This window comes from Cololabis saira, chromosome 6 (genome assembly GCF_033807715.1).
Source record: "Cololabis saira isolate AMF1-May2022 chromosome 6, fColSai1.1, whole genome shotgun sequence".
NCBI classification, from domain to species: Eukaryota; Metazoa; Chordata; class Actinopteri; order Beloniformes; family Belonidae; genus Cololabis; species Cololabis saira.
Window position 1 is genome coordinate 21182680 of NC_084592.1, and position 20392 is coordinate 21203071.

The window sequence follows — 20392 nt, forward strand, 5'->3', positions numbered from 1 at the left end:
AATCAACTGCTATAGTCCAGGATGGATCAATTATCTGTGACCGTTATTCATTAAAACAATTTTCTGATTGGTTCTACTAAAAATCAAACTGCTTACTGGAATATTTTCTTAATATAACATGATGGACAGGTTAGTTACTTTGAAACCTTACTGAGGTTCTACAAAATGTTTTGTCACGCAGACTCTTATCCTTAAATTTACACTCAACATTTGTACCTTGTTTCTATAATCATAAACGGTTCGAAATGTCTCGCCCATATGGCACGGCTGATAATTGAATCTCTGACCTTCCAGCTTACCTGGTGAGCGTCTTATGTTCTAAAGCAGATATCAGCACGTGCACCTCTGCAGCTCAGTCCCTTTTCTCTATTAAGAGCTTTAAAGGCAGAATCAGTCACTTATCAAACATGAGAAAGACTGCAAGAAAGTGGAATGGCAAGTGGATTAAAATGCAGGGTGCTGATGTTGGTGTCTTTAACATTGTTTAAAGGTCAGAGTTGGAACATAGACTGGCTGGTGAGCAGACGGCTTTGCCTCGCTGCTTAACTTTTTCCTCACCATGTGATTTACATCAGGGCAGATGCTGCCTCAATCATCTGTTAGTCTCTCAGTCAGTTCTACCCACATGAGACCTCAGTGTGCCCGTCCGGAGCCAATCCCCCAACTTTCCACGCGATGCTCCACATGTGTCAGCTGAGACAACCCAGCAACATCCAGAGCCTCCAGCAATTCAGGACATATCCCATCCACCCACTGGGCATTGTCACCATGTGTTATCTGTCTTAACTACCTCAGTAATAGTCCTCCAAAATAGTACTTTCAGCTGGTTGTTGATTCCATCATCAGACATGGGTGTCATCTACGGCTTTTGGGCTTTTGTTTCCTCCCAGGATATTTTCAGTTTAAATCTTGAGAGTGTTTTGTCCTAGCTTTATTTTCATTTTTATTCAGGAGTGCTTCTCTCATGCGTGTTGTCTGGTTCCGTCTTCTTTTCTCAGTCCATCTGTTCTCAGAGCCTGCCTTGTCCCCTTGTTATGGTCTGTCCCTCATTATTCTGTGCATTCTTGTGGAATCATTTTGTTGTTGGACTTTTTGTCTAGTTACCTTGGGACGCCAGCATTTCTTGAGTTTAATAAAATTTAGTTAAATCTTGTTTTCTTGAACAGTCCGTGTACCTTGGCCTAATGGTGGGTCTTTCCCTCGTCAGCAATCTAGTCCTGTCTATTGGGAAACAACTGCTTTTCCTTCCTGAGGGACCTGAGTGTTTGCTAGAGACTCTTTGAGTGTGAGCAAAAAATATGTTCAATAGCCTCACCAAAAGCCTCCATTACTTTTTTTTTCGTCCACATTGCCTTTGCAGGGTTTGCCATTCCCCTTGTAGCACTGGCAAATTTTGAAGCATACCTTTGTTTGACAGCTCCCTCAACCTCAGGTGTCCATCACCAAGTTTGGGAAGTCATGCCACAATGTGCACCAATCAAATTTTGGTCATAGCTCAGCACTGATTCATCATTGACGACAGCTTGGAACATGATCCATTCAATGTCAAACTCCTGAGCCGCCCTCATAATTGTGGGGAAATACTGTCAGAGTTTAGAGTTTAGAGTTTAGAGTTTATTAATTTAGCACAAAAAGATGCATGAAGCACTGCGCAAGGAGGGAACAAAGTTCTATAGCGAACTTGTACAAGGTTCCACCCCTGTCAAAAAAACAAAACAAAGGACAAGCAGACAGCATGCATGAGCTAAACAACAACAAAAGACAAAGATCAATAGCAACAGGAATTCAAGTACTTGAAACAACTAATAGTAAAAAACACAAAGAAAGAACAAAAAATGTGACAAAAGCAGAACAATGAGAAAGAATATATAATTAAAGGTAGATAAAATTAAAGGTCAAGTAGAGAAAGTAAACTAGGTTCCTGTGGAAAGTAAAAATTCCTTTAGGTTTTTTTTGAAAATGCATTGGGAGGAGGTGGACCTCAGTGAAGAGTTTAAGTCAGACCAGAGCTTGGGGCCTCTATAAGTAATGTTGAATTGGTGACTTGAGGTTCGGGAGGACGGTATAGATAAGCTATTGTTACTAAACCTTGTTTGATATGAGTGAAAGTCTGTTGTCAGAATAAAGAAATTGTGAAAAGTAATAGGCAGATCTTGTTTCCTGTATATAAACTTATGAATAAAAAGGCATGTTTGATAGGCATTCACCTTATCAATCATGCCTTTTTATTTATAAGTTTATATACAGGAAACAAGATCTGCCTATTACTTTTCAGAGTTCCAAGTTGAATTGCTGGGACAGTATCAGGGCCAAACGTTGCAAGGGACGTGATCTGAAATGAAAACTTTCCTTAACGGACTGCACTGTTTGAGTAGTGCAGAAGTTTGATAATAGAACACTGCTTGTGTTCAGATTACTCAAGCTGCTCCTACTAATCACACCACACTGGACACTATGGCCACGTTTACACATAGCCGGGTATTTGAAAAATACCATCATTTACAAGAACCCGCATAAATACGCTGTTAAGGGTGCTATGAGCAGCCAAACCTACAGGCGGCAATGTAACGAGAAGCATAAAGTCATGCTAGCCAATCGGAATCTTGGAATAAAACGTCAAAAATTGACACGTGTAACTGCCAGTTACTTCCAAGATGGAACGAGAGTCTTTCGTTTGGAGTGACAGAGAAGTGGAGTTACTTTTAAGTGTGACTTTAGAATATAAAACAGGTCAAATACAAGAAAATATTGACGGTGGCCAAACAAATTGTAAACACAGGTCGCACTCATGACGCTGGTGACGTTTCTGTCGCATAATGTGACGTTCTGAAGCCTAAATGTCCGTTTCCCTCTGTTTACAAGAAAACGTGAAGACAGAGTTTTTGAAAATCTCAATTTTTTTTCAATAACCTGTGAGCAGACTGACACAGTCTTCGATTTAGGCCTGATCAAAATGATCCAGAGTCTTACGGTGTCCTGTGCAGGTTGAGTTTTGTCCCACGCCCTGCAGATGGTGGGTCAACACAGTGTAGTAACATACTGAATGCCATATTAACTCCTGGTGTAGGGCTGGGCAATATGACCTAAAATCAATATTACGATAATTTACCTCGATAACAATAAATACACGAAAAACCAACCGTCTTAAAGGGGAATGAAAATAACGTATCAGCTATTGGTAACGGTAAATATTCAGCTTATCGCCCGGGCCTATCCTGGTGTACCAGTACCACCACCGCAGCAGATACAGCGATGGCAATGAACAGACAATGATGAAGGAAGCGGGTAACAGACTCTGCCAGTTTAAACCACCCTTCATTCTATATGGGGCTTTCCTCTGTCCATTAACATATATACAGAGAGAATAATTCAAAACAACTTCCTTATACAGAAAATTAAAAACTGCATGCAAAAGAAAAATCTACATTTGAATTAATGTTAAATCTGACCAACATGCAATTTCAGTGTATTCTGGTTGCAGTTGCTAGGTAACAAGTGTTTCATGGGGAAACCCTCATTATGAAGTATTTGAAATGCATATTTAATTGCTTTTTCTTTTTTGTTTTGACATAAAGACGTATTTGAACGTTTATCTTACTAAAACAGCCCACACCAGCTGCTTGTGTGCATCCAACTTAAGCTCTTCACAAGTTGCCTCTGTGAGTGAGGATGTTTTTTGTTATTTTAATACACGTAGAATCTGCACAAAAGACTGCATGGGGTACTATATTTTGTTCTACATCCAAAGCCTTTATGTACTGTCAGGTTAGCAGTAGCACACTGTTACAATATCCACACTTATCAAACCGTTGCCTCCACAGCCACAGAGCACACGATGCAGCCGAGAATCCGCCACGCTCGTCTGAACAGTCCTATTTATAGCTTGCATGGATTGTGAGAGAGCACTTGTTTTATTTCAGTCCCACTAGCTAAGCTTGAAGCGGCACAATTACTGTATTTGGAACCCCTCGAGTTTGCAGAGTCATTTTTCTCCAGTGTGCAGCTCCACCACAGATGGACATGAATCTCACCACCTCTCCGAGATTATTTCTCTGCAGCTCCTGCAAAAAAAAGAGCTGATTTTCCTATGACATCATTTCGAGACGTGGTTTTGAGCAGAGTAGGATTTCAGTATTTCACTCATTTTCTTGTGCTTGAAAAAAAAAGATCAGTTGGGTTAAAGGTTTGAAATAATTACCACACACAAGGAAACCTTTTTTCAGTGAAAAGCTTGTTTTCAGCTGGATGCAGCAGCCTCCCATGGTTGTAAAATTAATAAATAAAAAATAAAAGGATCCTGCACTGCCCGTGCTTTTAAAGGTACATTTTCAGTAAAGAGGGGTGACAGTTGCTTACTGGTCTTAAAGCAAACATGAAATGAAAGGAGGCAGATAAAGCCTGCATCAGGCAGACAGGCTCGGTATATTTCGCAGAGAGAGTGGGCTTGGTGTGATGAGTCCTACTCAGCTCCTTTTTCCATGCGCTGTTGGTGACTAAAGCAGCGATTTATCTTACAAATACAATACACCAGAGAAGAGGCATCTGTTGTGGCGCTCTGTGTGTGTGTGTGTGTTTGGGGGGGGGGGGGGGGGGGGGGGACCTGTAAATGTGTTTTTTTTTTTTTATGATACTTTATCATGATTTGTTCTTCCCACCGTATTTTGCCATATTTCATTCCAAACTTCCAACAATGCACATCAGAAGGTCAGGGAGGTCGATCACCGCGTCAGTGTAGAGGAAAACGTTGTCTTGACAGCGGTTGAGTCACAATCCAGCAGCTGTTTCCACATCAAATTATCAAACATGTTTGTATTAAAGGGAAGAAGCCTTGACATAGACCAGAAAAGTGCAAATGTAAAACAAGCCGTGACAGAATCTGACAAGGGACAAAAATATCCTCTGTCCCCCTCTGGTGTTTTCTTTTACATTCTCCCAACCGTTTTAATCTCCTCCTTAATACCATCCCTTCCAGACTCAACTTTAATCACTGTCATTTTGCTAACTTACAGGATTGGAAGGATTGAGAGAAATGTATTATTCATCCTACGCAGCAATTTGGGTCTCCTCTGCTGTCTGTAATGCACTTCTCTAATCTCCCTCTCAGTGTTGTCTCTTGTTCACTTTATCACTGGGGGGGACTGATCTTTGGGGATTTGTAATGTAGTACAAAGTTTAAAGCTCTTTTAAACTTACTTCAGAATCTGTAAATAAGTACCGTATTTTCGCGACCATAAGGCGCACATTTTTTTTTTTTTTTTTTTTTTAAATGTCCCGGGCGCCTTTTGAAACGGTGCGCCGTGTCTATTACCTGAATTACGGTAATGTAAGGCCGGCCCCAATGAGAACGGTAAAGGGAGAAGGGGGCGGGTGAAGTCCCTGTGCGACGTGAATGAGACTCCACTGAGCTGTTTAATGCGAAACAGATGATGAAAACTTTTAAGGATTTGCTTGATGTGTAAAGTGAAATAAAATACAATCAAACTAAGTTTTGCTCCGCTCTATTTAAATAAGCACACTTGTGTGTGTGTGTTCTGCAGCACGCGTGTGTTTTGCATGTCGGAACCGAGGAAGCACCTGCCGTGGGTTTGCGGGTCCGATCGCCGCATCCCCGCTGCAGATCCGGCTGAAATGCCGGTGCCCTTCTCCCGGGAACCCCTTCTACCAGTCCATGTGGGCTGCTCCGGTCCCGGTCGGTCGGAACCGGTCACTTTCCCCGGTTAAAGCCGCGGTGATGGGCGCCGCTGCAGCCCGACTTCCTGGTTCCCAAAGCGGTCCTATCGACCTGGTTCCCGGCCGCTTTGGGAGCAGAGATTTCTGGGGTCTGTCTCAGGTCAGATCAGCTTCACCCTCCGAAATTTGCAGCCAAATCTGTCGGTTACAAACCCGGTACCGGGTCCCGACATGCGCGGGTGTGTTCGCGGCGCGACACACACTTACTGGTTTATGTGGCGCTTGCCTGGCGCAGCTGATGGACAGAAACCTATGGTGATTTTTAAAAGAAAAACTTTGCATAAGACGTTTCCAGCCGGAGTCATTATAAGGGTGAATGAAAAGGGGTGGCTGGATGAAGGGATGATGATGATCAAGTGGCTGAGACAGGTCTGGAAATTCGGACTGGCGCAGCTGAATTAACGGAGCTCCTGTCGCATACAACCCGGTACCGGATCCCCGACAGCGTGTGTGTGAGCGGGTCCAGCGCGGGGGGGGCGGACCGGGACCCGGGACCCGGGACCCGGGACCCGGGACCCGGTCCAGCGCGGGGGAACAGACGGGGAGCGGACCCGGTCCAGCGCGAGGGAGCAGACGGGGAGCGGGACCCGGGACCGCCGCGGGACCAGCGCGGGGGGGGCGGACCGGGACCGGGACCGGGACCGGGGACCCGGTCCAGCGCGAGGGAGCAGACGGGGAGCGGGACCCGGGACCGCCGCGGTCGGGATTTTTAAAAGAAAAGCGTTCCCTAAAGAGACTTTTCCAGCCAGAGTGAAATGAAAAGGGCTGGATGGATGAGGAGATGATCAGTGGCTGAGACAGGTTTATGTGCAGCAACCCGGTAGTTTTTTTAAATTCTTTAATGCAGAAACAGAATATGAACCTTTTGAAGGGTTTGATTGATGTGAAAAGTGAAATAAAATATCAAACTAAGTTTTGCTTCCGCTGTATTTATAGAGCGTGTGTGTTCTCCAGCGTGTGTGTTTTGCAGCGCGCGTGTGTGCAGCTCCGTCTCCGTAGACGGCGCCTTTTGGGTCGGTGCGCCGTATGTATGTTTTAAAACCAAAAATGACACACAAAACTGAGGGTGCGCCTTTCCACACAGTGCGCCATATGGTCGCGAAAATACGGTAGTACCATTATTATTTCTACTACTCACATGGAAATTTTGTGGCTTGTTCACGGATGTTTTGGAGATGAATGGTTTATTTATTAGAATATATATAGATGTGATGATTTAAAATTTCCCCCATTTAATTCCCACAAGAACCAACTCAATAAATGTTGTCACCGAGCTGACCAGGAGTTGCAAGAATAGATAACTTGAAACATAATCCATCCATCCATCCATCCATCTTGATCCGCTTCTTCCTACTCAGGGTCCCTGGAAATGTCGCTGGTCCGTATACAGTGACCTTGAAAGATAATATTGTGCAAAAATATTTAATATTTCAAAGTTTCCAACAGCAACCAGCAATGCCAGCCCACTTATTTTGCATTTTATACACTTGAAATTGGCTCATACTGACAGAAAAACTGAATAGTAATGTTCTCCTGCATTTTCAGTAAGCGTGTAAACACAAGTGGCGATCTTCTGGAGACTAAAGCCCGATTTTGCTTATGTTATGAAAGACAAAGAAATTTGCACAGATGAAAAGTGAAAAAACAGCAACTCCCTGCATACTTGGGTTGAAAGTGCACAGTAGCTTCCTGGATTGAGATGCTCTCATATTTTCTTAGATTTTTTGGGGGGGGTTGTTTTTATTATAATATTTATTATAATATTATATATATAATATTATATACATATATATATATATATATATATATATATATATATATATATATATAAGACACCTTATTTTGTTGTAACTATAGCTAATTTAGCCAATATCAGCTTCATACAATTACAGAACTGTGTTCTCTGACCTGGTAACCCTCATGCAACTTTAAATAGTATATGTAATCTGTTTCTCACCTGCTCCGGCAGCTTGCATGAATGACCGCTGTAACCTGATAAATGTGTGTGTGTGTTGTCAAACAGTGCAGAAGCCAGTCAGTGGCACCCTGCTTGCGTGGTAAGTGGGGTAAAAAAAGGTACAAAACAAAAATCATTGTATCATGCTGGTGGATGTGAAGTGTAAATTTTTTCTTTCCTTTTTTTAAAAACATTTTTATTTATTTTTGCATGTTGCTGTAGTATACAAGATGCTTTGCTCTTGAAATAGTTGTGAGTACTGGAGATTTTTGTTGCACCAACTGTTCCCGTTGCAATGTCTCGACGTTACATCATATTCGAAACAATAACTGTGTTCAGACTCTTTTTTTCTTTAGACTTCACCAAACCAAACAATACCACATTGAAAAGTGAGATAATATTGAGAAATGTTGCGCTTTTTTTCTTCATCCAAGCAAATTATGAAGCTGAAGATAGGATTTTGTCTTTTGCAACATCTTTATAAATGTAACACTGACTAAAATAGGAAATGATTTGCACACGAAAGTTACCTTTTTAAGCCAGTCTAGAGTTTACAGAATTTTATATTTCACCTATCCACACAAACATCTTTTCTTATTATTGATATGTGCTGTACATGCACTACGTTTTGCCTCGATTATAACACACTGATGACCATATCAGAAGCAATAGGCTCCACTGTCTTTGATTCCGACCCTCCAGTCTGAGGATGACCTCCTCTGCCGGCTGATCCGCAGCCACGTCACGGGTAAAATAAGAGCAAGAGAATGTTTTCACACTTCTCATGACTCAGTTCTCAACAAGAAAATGACATTTTTTTATTCACTGAGATGAGTTACAATTAAATGCCTCAGGTGCTTTTCTTCCCAAGTTACCCTGAAAAAATAAAGCATGTTGACAAATTAAAACTTCCTCACATTCTTTTGCTTTATCAACAAACCATCTGGAAAATGTTTGGGGAGAGTTTTTCTTTCCGCTTGAGAAAGACTTGATGAAGCGCGCAGAATCTGTGTTTGACTTTAAATTAAACATGTTGCGGTATGTTAGAAGGAAACAGAAAACCATTCCGTCATTCAGTGCAAAGACACCAGCAGTTTGCTTTATTGCTGCATCAGTCTTCATATGTGATGTGTCATGTCAGACCTGTTTTCATATGTCAACGCTGGTGAGGGAAGAGAGAGAACTGCCAACAAGGCAGCAAGCTATATTTAACTCTGAGTGGCCAGTAAAAGACAACTGCCAATTACTTTCTAACAGGGAAGCAGAAATTTAATGTTTGCAAATTTGAAACTTTGTAATTATGTGTTTGGACAGACCGGGCAGACCCAAACGGATTGTGAAGGTCTGTTGGGAACGTCTGGTTGAGCCCTCTGTCAGGGACGTCTTCAACTCTCACCTCCGAGAGAGCTTCTCTCAGACGCAATGTCTCCGGTGCCTGTCGTGGCGGCAATCCTAGAACCCGGTGGTGGACACCGGAAGCAAAGGATGCCGTCAGACTGAAGAAGGAGTCCTACCGGGCTATGTTGGCCGGTGGGACTCTTGACGCAGTAGATGGGTACCGGCAGGCCAAGCAAGCCGCAGCTCGGGCGGTCCTGGAGGCAAAAACCCGGGTCTGGGAGGAGTTCGGGGAGGCCTCCGGGTGGGTGAAGAAGTCCTGCCTCAGTTGGAGGAGTTCAAGTATCTCAGGGTCTTGTTCACGAGTGAGGGAACGATGGAGCGTGAGATTGACAGACAGATCGGTGCAGCGTCCGCAGTTATGCGGTCGATGTACCGGACCGTCGTGGTGAAGAGTTGAAAGGTGAAGCTCTCGATTTACCGGTCAATCTACGCACCTACCCTCACCTATGGCCATGAACTTTGGGTAGTGACCGAAAGGACAAGATCGTGGATACAAGCGGCCGAGATGAGTTTCCTCCGCAGGGTGGCTGGACGCTCCCTTAGAGATAGGGTGAGGAGTTCGGTCACCCGGGAAGGAGCTTGGATTCGAGCCGCTGCTCCTTCACATTGAGAGGACTCAGCTGAGGTGGCTTGGGCATCTGTACCGGATCCTCCTGGACGCCTCCCTAGGGAGGTGTTCCAGGCATGTCCCTCCGGGAGGAGACCCCGGGGAAGACCCAGGACACGCTGGAGAGACTATGTCTCTCGGCTGGCCTGGGAACGCCTCGGACTCCCCTCGGAGGAGCTGGAGGAAGTGTCTGGGGTGAAGGAAGTCTGGGCATCTCTGCTGAGGCTGCTGCCCCCGCAACCCGGCAATGGCTAAGCGGAAGAAGATGGATGAATGGATGTATGGATGGAATGTTTGGATTCCATAGAAACGGTTTGGTGGAACTGGAAATGCTGCAGTTCAGAGCCCATTGACGTTTTATATTTCCTGATATTAGTACAAAGATCTTTTTTTTTTCTTTGAGTATTTTAAACTCTAAATAACCATTTTCTGCTTACTACTTCAGTCCTCCCTCTTCCTCCAAAACAGCCAATTTGTTTTATTTAAGCATTTAAATACAAGTCAGTGAAAAGGCCCTGACAAAGTCAACCCTACAACCATCACCCACAAGAAAGGAAAAAAAAAAAAAAAGAGAACATCTGAAGCGCAGATCTCCTTGGCGATAGAGCAATTGTTTTCTGGCTGAACAAGTGCTGATTTAAGGTGGCCCAAAGGTATTCGCGCCCCATCTACAAGAAGTCAGACAGTAACGCCATCAGCAGTTTTGATATTCTGAGCCATCTCATGGGTTCCCTGAGGAAGGGGATGTCAGGATAAAGACAAAATTCACCCCTTTGCCTGTGATACTTGCAGTAACGGCACTGACTTCATGTCCGCAAGCCCTTTCAGGGATCTCTTGACATCATTAAACACAGCAGATCAAACAGCAATAAAAAAGGGCATTCAGTGAAATGTGAACGACAGCAGTGATTATGCAAGAGTGTGATCAAAACAATAAAAGTGCCAGGAGAGGTGATACTGGCACTCTGTCATTGTGTCTTTTATCTGATTCAGATTTTGTTCCAAATTTAGAAACAGATTAACTCAGTTTCCCCTGTGCATGTGTTTTCACTTTCTTTGAGCGAAATGCACGACACAGAAATGCCGAGAGCAACCCAGACACCGCGAGCAAGCCACTGTAAAGGTTAGAACTCACCTCTGGCTCTAAAAAGTTACATCCAAACATGTTTTATCTTTTATGCCCCTGAAATATCTGATAGGGGATAAGTTTAGTTACATCTGAAGCAGATGCACTGCTATAAAGTCTGATAGGCCTGTAGGTGTCTGACTCTGCTGATCAGAACCTGCATTTTACATGTTGGGCGTGTGTATAGACTCCAGAGTTTTTGTAGCGTTAAATATTAAATACTGAAATATATTTGTAGTTGAGTACAACACATTAGCCGCACTGCCTTAAGTCTTTCTGAGAGGTATCCTACAAGCTCCACAACAATTAACTGAAGAGATTTCTCCCACTTTTCAGGGAATTAATTAATTAATTAATGAAATAATGAATGTCCCAGCTGAGCCTGGACGGGCTGTTAAAGACGGCGCACATTTTCAGGTCCCTCAGAGAAGATCTGGGTTTAAACTCAAAATCTGGCTCAGTCACTTTAGGACTTTCAGGAGTTTCTCAAAAAGCATTATTGTGTGTTCATAGCCATTGAGATCATTTTATTCTTGAAATGTAAAGTTTTTCTTTGGCCAGAGTCTTGAGCACAGCGGGCAAGATTTTGGGTTACTCTGTTATTGTTTCCATTGTTTAATTCTATCCTAAATATCCTCAAAGTCCTGTTGGAGGTGAAGTACTGATGAGATGATCCTCCTCACACAGTATGTAGTTTTAGGGATTGTAAGAAAATGTACCAAGCAAACTGGTATTTGTGTACCACATGATGCATTATACTTCTGTAAATTAGTTTTTGTTTTTATTGTTTATATATACATATACATATACAATATATATATATATATATATATATATATATATATATATATATATATATATATATACACACACACACACACACATGCATACACATATATTTTTGTGGAGAATTGTGTTAAGCGTAGTTTAACTTCATTTCTTTAAAAAATTTGTTTAACATAAAAAAAACTGGAAAACTTGAAAACTCAATGGCATTGTATTTTTCCAGGAACTATTTGTATTGATTTTCAGTTTTTGCACAGATTAAAACTATGCGTGCGTGCGTGCGTGCGTGCGTGCGTGCGTGCGTGCGTGCGTGCGTGCGTGCGTGCGTGCGTGCGTGCGTGCGTGCGTGCGTGCGTGCGTGCGTGCGTGCGTGCGTGCGTGCGTGCGTGCGTGCGTGCGTGCGTGCGTGCGTGCGTGCGTGCGTGCATGTGTGTGTATTTTAAACTGCATTGAAATATTTAAAGTGCAAATTCGACCTTACAAAAATGTATTAAACCAAAACACAAATATGACGTGGTAATTTGTTAAAACTTTTCAACCTTTACATAAAGTTGTATTATTATGACCTTTTTAAGTTTTGATTAAATTTTATCTGAGACTCTGGTTTAAATGCCACAGAAGCAAAATACAAAAAAAAAAAAACCTTCTCATTTATGTGTTTACACCTATGTTCATAGAAGGTAGTTTTCGGGTGTGATGTCACTCCCTCAACTAGGCTCCACCCCCCTCTGTCACATGCTGTTTATCTTTTGAAATCAGTGGTACAGCTTTGTGATATCTACTTCCAATGTGCAACAAATGCAGCTCAATGAGAGGCTGGTTGGAGGTGACAACAGGGAGACTGGATATTTCTACTTCGTTCTGGGTCTGTGATGTCACCGTAGTCTGCAAATATGAAAGACTCGCTGAATGACACACTTGTAAACTTCAGTGGCTCCAAACATTGTGACAGATTTGTGGAATATCAGAGTATTTGAGTTGGTTGCCACTTCAGATGCCAAACAAGTTTAGTCTTTAAAAATCTCCAGTGATTAAAATTGTGAAATACATCGACACAGACCACTTTTGGAGGCCCACCATTGGAGCATGTGACTTCCAAGCCCTCGTGCAGCGCGGCATCTGAAACCATCATGTTGCCATGATGAATGAAGCCACGTGACCTCAGAGGTTCCTTGGAAAGCCACCGTCACACAACACTTCATCTGGATCTATAAGTAACCGTAAAGAATGCCACAAGGAAGTTTTCAAGGCACAAAATCCTGTCATGAGGAGCGAAACAGAGTATGTGGATGTTTTAAGGTCAAATGAATCCATAGTTTTGGTTACTTCTGACAAAAAAGGACGTCACCATCTACATAGCAAAGAAGGGAAAGACCGGCCGAGCTGTTATCAGTGAACCATTGATGTGAAACCAATTACCAGAAAGCCATGTACTTCATGACATCCTGAAGGAGCCGTCTTTTTGTTTCTGACTTTGCATCATTCTGCACGGCTTCAAAAAATGTGGCTTCAAGGAGACTTAGTGCACGTGTTTGTCTAAGGCAGTGGTCCTTGAGAGCCGCTGTCCTGCACGTTTCAGATGCTTGCCTGCATCAACACACCTGATTCTAATCAATGGTTGTCACCAACTTGTCATCGAGGTCTGCACAACTCTGTTGGTGACACAATCATTTGTGTGAAGCAGGGAAACATCTTAAACATGCAGGACGGTGGCTCTGGTCTAGGGCTACACTTGAAGCTCAGTTCAGATTTTTTTGACAAGATATTAGTATTTTAAATGTGTCTTCACTGTCAGACTTTGTTGTGAACAGGCGTCTCTTTTGAGGTGACCTGCATGCGCAGGATGATGAAATTACGTCAAACTCAATACGTCAGGTGTAAACAAAGATGCACCAGAAGGGAGCCTGTATGATTTCATTTTCAAGTTTTTGTGCAGCGGAAGTGTAGAAATTCCCAAACTAATTATAATAATAAGAAACTTGAGGAAAGGAGAGCAATATTTTTAACTGGCTACGTGTGGCCGAGGAATCGGAGGCAGGCGTGGAGGACCATGACATGAGCAGCTTTACTGAAGCAGATTTTATTACCAAAAAAAACCCGCCAGTGCAAATGGCGGATGAGATGCCACCTGGCTGTTCAGACCGAAGTTGCTTTGGAAAACATCAGATATGTATCCAGTTTAGTAGCACATACAAAAGTGACTCAGGCCTGAATTGGAAAAATCGGATTTGGTGTCATTTGAGTTGTTCAGACGGCCAAAAGAAAATCACATATGGGCAAAATAAATCTGAAAATGCATGCAGAGAAGAAGCAGACAGCAATGGCCGTGGACTGTTACTAGATGAACTCTTGCATTAGACAGGAATGGATACAGATCGTATTTTTATTGAAAAACCCCAACAAATGGCATACTTAATCATTTTCCAATAATTAACTTAAGGAATAGTGGCTTTCCATATACTTGTTTTAATTTTCTTTTTTGTTTTCTGAAAAACTAATTAATCAATTGCAGATTTTAGGTGTGGATGAGTTTTACAAAAATCCCCAGGACTTCTTGGAATTGACTCTGGTCATGGGTTCTTGCAGTGGAGAAGTAAAACTTACTAAAAACAAGAAAGAAAAAATACTATCAACACTGAAGCCTGAATTATTAGCCCCACTTCACTCTGAAATGTGTCATTTTTGAGACCGTTTTTGTTTCGTAAAGAGGCTTGAGAAATCAGATTCTTTGCTCTTGAAGTTTAAACTGCCTGCAGCCAGTTTTTTGAACTGCACTAGGTGTGATTGCTTTCAATCATCCCAATCTCTTTCTCAAAAAACAAAACAAAAAAAACACCACATTTCCACCAGTGTTTGGGAAAAGTCTTAAAAGCCAACAGTCAGAACTAATCACAGCCCATTCCCAGACAGACGGAGGACCGGGACTGGTGTCCCTGGGTAACATGTGAAGCTGCGTGTTTTAAACCTAGCCAGGTAGATTGTTTCCTAAACCTAACAAATCATTCTCCAAACAGCAAGTGAAAATAAAACTTGGCACCTCGCAAGGGCTTTCCACCACCAAACTTTCTTTTATCCATGTGTAAATATTCCTGAGTGACAATTTCCTCTTGGCGTCTAGAGGCATTTTTGAACAAGCACTGCAGCCGTAAGTTGTGGATATTTGTCGAATGTATTTACATGTGGCGTGGATACTACTGCAGATCATTCTGTCTCACCGATATCACTGAAAAAACAGCACTGAAGAAACCTTATCTGGTATTCTGGAGGTGCCAGAAACAAAACACAACAATTCCCATCGTGTACCTTTTGCATTATGTTGAGCCTCTTCTGTGCTCTGGACAGATGTTCTCTGCAGCACTTTTCTTTGCACTTATGGCTGCATTTTTAGTGCATCTCCAGCCAGAAAAAATAAAACAAAACATCTCTGTGAAGCGCTTGTGGGAACAACAGCTTAGGACAAATTCAGAATCAAACTGCCTGCACATTTCCTTGAAAATCTGCAGTGTTCATGTCTGACAACGGTTCATTTAGCACGTTACCAGGTGAGACGACTTATGCATTTGCCAGAAATGGATTATTTGACATTCTGGGATAGAAACTGTTCGTCAGCTATCAGCTATCTTCAGACAAGCACGGTGGTGGGTGCTCTTCACACCAACGATTAAACATTGAGCAGGAGTGCCTTCTACCACCACCTGCATTGAAAGCAATTTATTCCCCAAATTGGTAACGCATGCATAACATCGAGTCAAAGTAGCAAGATGCTAAACGTGTATGTTAAATCTTTATTCCTGAACAGATTGGGTATCATACAATGTCTATGATGCATTTAGAGAAAACCAGATTTCATGGCATGGACTGAGTAAACAGAATGAATATGGGGATGCAGTCGACCCTGTGGCGAGAGATTATAGTCATTATACATTATTGCTTTCATCACAAAGGAAATTATGGGCCCTTGAGACAAATATTATTATTTTCTTAGATGCCCATCAGATCTGACCACTAACACCCAAGTAGAAATTCTAATGGAGCTCAGACAACATCTGCCTACTTGGCATTTTGTTAGATTATGAGGCAAAATGCCCCTGAATGCATTTTAATATCACAGGGTATTATATAATGATTGTTTTGTGCTTATCAATTATAAATATTGAACGCTTCAACTTAATTGTTGCGCCAGTAAGCGAGTGAAAATTGCGCAGCATTGTGCCCCCCTGTTCAAACCGATGCAATTAATGCTCTTGTAAATGTTCCATATCTGATCAGCTAATAAAGTCATATAGTTGCACATGGCAAAATAGTCTATATATGAAATACCAAAAATACAGCTGTGAACAAACATGGAAATGGAAACAAGGTAATATAGTTAAGGCTAAACATCTTTGTCTATTACCTTTGTATAGCTAAGTCAGTAAGAGGAGCATGCAATCAACGTAACATTGCCACGAGTTTACATTAAACAACAAAAGCAATCAACTCAAAACAAACGTATGTCTTCGTCACTAGAAATCAGAACCATGTCATGTGGGTTTTCCATATTGTAAATCATATGGCTTTGTGCAATTTCTCCATCGTCTGTAAATTCAGCAATGAAATTCTTTTTGTCAAATAATATATCAACAAATGCCATGCCAGAAGTTGAGATTCGGATCTACATGCGCTGTTTCTTACATGCCAGATTGTGCTAATTGTACATCATCCTATAAAAAAAGAAAGGAAAAAAATATCAGAGGTCTTTCATTATTGTATGTACACATACCTCCAGGGACAAAGGTGCTCATTTTCATCACGATACTTCGTATAAGGTTTATTTGTGCACATACTCTTTATTTCCTTGAATATAAGAATTGTGTCCATTGATAAATTAGGAGTAGAACAAGGACTTTAGGTTGGGAACGGGACTTGAAATGTGCCGTCAGCTTTATGTAAAGCGATCCGAATTCATCTTTCTAAGTTTAGGTGGCAGGTGCCCATCCATCCTTCCCCCTCCACCCCCAGCCAGCCTCTGCAGCTTGGGAGGTAAGTCCGCCACTGACCTACTGATGGGCTCTGTGCTGATCCTTCCAGCCTTACCAGCCATCTTATCATCAGAGACGCCGGGAACGGAGCTGATTCGCTGCAGCTTCATGGGCAGGTCTCCAAAGCTGTAAGTCATCTCTGAGGTGGTGGAACTCATCCTCAGCAGCTTCTTAGGCAGGCCGTCCCGCCCCGACATCTTCTGGAGCTTGGTAGGCAGCTTGGTGGTGCTGTCATTGTCCTCCAGGGTTTCCAGGCAGTTAAGAGAGCTGTTTTTCTCCCCGCTGTTGCACAGGGATGGCGCCATGAGAGGCGAGGAGAGGAGCAGAGCCTCCTCCTGTTCCTTCACGCTGTAAGGAGGGGTGGGCACCTCGAACGTGGCATGAAACTGAGAGTAGTCCACCTTGAAGAAGCCTTCCTCCAAGGATATGACCGGGAAGAAGCGGTGTCCCCACAGAACCTCGTCCTCAGTGTAAGACGTCCTTGCTTGGCAAGTCATCCCTATCAAGGAAACACAGAAATAACTTTGAGGGACTGCAATAATTCAGTTTTACTAGTTTACCACATGAATAGACACATTTAAAGACGAAATGTTCCATGATTCTGATCTTCATCAACAGATCCCTGATTAAACCACGTGCTTGGCAGTGCTTCATAAGCATCAGTTTTATTACCAGGATACTTGGCTTTTTTTTAGAAAACAAAGCAAATAATATAGTAAACACAACAGCCTCAGTGAATTCGCCTTTACCATATCACAGACTGCCTTGATCAAAAGCTTAATTGATTTTTGCTTTCTAAACGTGGTGTTTACAAGCAATTTCTAGACTCATTTGAATTATAATTAAAAGTACAGTTGAGTAATTGACTGTGAGCTTTCTGTCAATTAGTAAACATTTAATCACAAAAAGCCCAGTTCATTTGGAAATTAGGATTCTGCGAAAAATAAGTCACTATTCAAAATAAGTCACTATTCATACGTTTGTTGTTAAGAAGTCCTGCATATGACCAGTTTCATAAATCTATATACTTTTAAAGATAAAACATACATCAAATTTTGGGAAATGACTATATGCTTTATGATTTGAGCGGCAGCCATTCAAGCCAAAACAAAAGTTTTATGTTGGATAAAACTGGTCAATTTGGCTCTAATCCTTATCTCACCTGCCCATTAACATATGCCCTTTTCTTCTGTGTATCTGAGTGTGTGTGCATGTGGAAAACACAGCTCTTATAAACAGAAAATAAGAGCCACAAAGGGACAGAGTCTCTGCGCTCTGAAAGGAACATCGATACAAGGCTACGCTGTAAGTAGACGGAACATCTTTTACAATGTAAGTCACTACAACATTGAGTTTTCATAAGATGGGTACTTTAATTTAATAGAAACAGCTTCTGCTATAAAAGGAGGGTCCCCGCACATCAGCTTTAATACCACTTAACACTTCAGTTCAAATCTTAAGTTCGGCTGGTGGCAACAAAAGATGGAGGATTATCGGGGTCTTCCAGTTTTTCTGAAGTGGGGTTATGCAAATGACTTAATCGCGGTCAGTTGTAGAGGGCGATCAGTCAGGTCAATCCTTAGCCGAGCTGATGCCTACAGATGTGGGCCACATGAAGAGCTGATTGTTTAACTAATAGAACGACTCACACTTCACAAACTGCAGATAGATTTGGGTGAATGTGTGTATGGTTGATTACTGTTCGTTATGTGACTGCATTTCTCGAACTGCTGCTGAAGGTCCGTGGCTCATGCAGAACAGGGTGTTGCATATGTGTATGTTTTTTAAAAGGTCTGAGTTGTTTTACTTGGTGAATAAATTTGCTCTTCTGATTAAACCATTGAACTCCTTACAGAATATCTCTTAAAAGATAATCGATGCTGGCTGTGAGGAGCTCATCATCACAGGGGTAAGAGCTACAGGAAAAAGCTTCAGGAGGTTTTTTTTTTTATTCTTACAAAATAAAGAAAATCCAATTCACTCCAAAACAGAACATACACCAAGTACTTTTTATTTGTTGACTGATGATGGAAAGTGAGTGAAAATTCAAGAAAAAGTATTCTTCCTTTCTTTTTTTTAGATTGCACTTAAGAATAACAATAATTGCAACGATCTATTTAAAATGTATTGTGATCCAGTTTGTCTCTGTATCATATTATATTTCTAATGAGCATTTCCTCCCAGAGGAGTTTAAACTCTGCTTTTAGATTCCTCTCACATACTTATAAACAAATTAACACAATTAGACAAATTCAGAGTTTTGAATTAGACCGTATAAGACATCTTCTCCATGCAAAGTTATTGGATGCTTATTAGTGATTACTCATCACATTAGTCAGCAGCTGCTATCATAGTTGTCTGCACATTAGACCATGCTCAGCTGCTTTGAGCAAAACTCAAATTTCAATTTCTTGAGAAAAAATAAAAAAGGAAATCTATTATTAGCATTATATCGTACCCAACACCCCACTTTTAACATTGTGGATCTTCTGGGAAATTCGTGTTTAAACTTGTTGAAACCCACTAGGAAATCTGTGACTGCAGTTGTTTATTATCGCGTGCGTTAATTAACAGCTTAATGCTGTTCAAGCTGGGACATTTGGGTCCAGCCTCTGAGAAGCACTCAATCAGTGCGAGACACTGCTGCTGATAACCATGATGTCATCATCCAAACAAGAGGCATCTGCGATTCTGCCTGATTCCCAAGGTCATGGTATAATTCACTGATCACAACTCTGTACACAGGCACAGATGTGCAAGAGACTGAACATCAACTGCATTTAGGGGATTCACAGTATTACTTCTGCTCTATTGCTTTAAAGTCCCAGAGCCTTTAGGCACACGAAAGCGTGCCACAGTGAATAAAGTGGCCAATGCTAATGTGAACTTAAGGGCCAAAGCGACTGAGAGTTAACCATACATGTGAATCTTATTGCACAGCGAGTGTGTTAAACCGCCTCGAGCGAAACGATCGTTTCCATCAACAGACATGGATATTGTACACTGAATCAATGGACATTGGGGTGTGAACTGCTTTCTGTTCAGGTTTAAAAAGAGGTATTTACTCACCACCGAGGATCATCCGCTTTATCAAACACTTCACTCACTGTTCAATACTAACTTGAAATCCATACAGTCCATTTATCCATTATCTATACCGCAATGTTCTATTTTAGTGTCGCAGGGATCTGCTGGAGGACGATTTTTTTTACTTTTAAAGAGAAGGAAATAAGAATCAGTGATATGTTACTATGTCCGAGGCAAAGAATCACTAGACTAATATTCAATATTAAAATGATTATGTCTTATATATTATAATAATGCCCTATTGGTCCTGCAGATGGTGTAGGAGGTCTTAGAAGACATTTGTCTCTGCAAAACCATGAACCGTGCAGACTTGGACCTCACAGCTTATTTAACGTGTTCCCCTTTCTCTCAAGTCCACAGAAAAAAAGAAATCTTTCAAATGCAGATCATCTGCACCATTCTTTAAAAATGTTGTATTTATGTGGCACTGGACTTATACGCTCTTATTCCTGCAGTGCCATTGTACACTGTGTCCGGTTTAAAGGTTTCATATATATATATATATATATATATATATATATATATATACATACATACATACATACATACATACATACATACATACATACATACATACATACATACATACATACATACATACATACATACATACATACATACATACATACATACATACATACATACATACGTGTGTGTGTGTGTGTGTGTGTGTGTGTGTA

The 20392-nt window shown here is 41.6% G+C and overlaps 1 protein-coding gene across 1 annotated transcript in view; it reads right to left on the reverse strand.

Moving 5' to 3' along the window:
* Positions 1–15369: 15369 nt before the first annotated feature.
* kcnj3a (potassium inwardly rectifying channel subfamily J member 3a) overlaps positions 15370–20392 on the reverse strand; it is a 33770-nt gene continuing 28747 nt past the window's right edge. Inside the window, exon 3 of the mRNA XM_061723622.1 lies at positions 15370–17124. Coding sequence (XP_061579606.1) covers positions 16529–17124 — 596 coding nt within the window. The 3' untranslated portion in view covers positions 15370–16528. The remainder of the gene's footprint in view (positions 17125–20392) is intronic.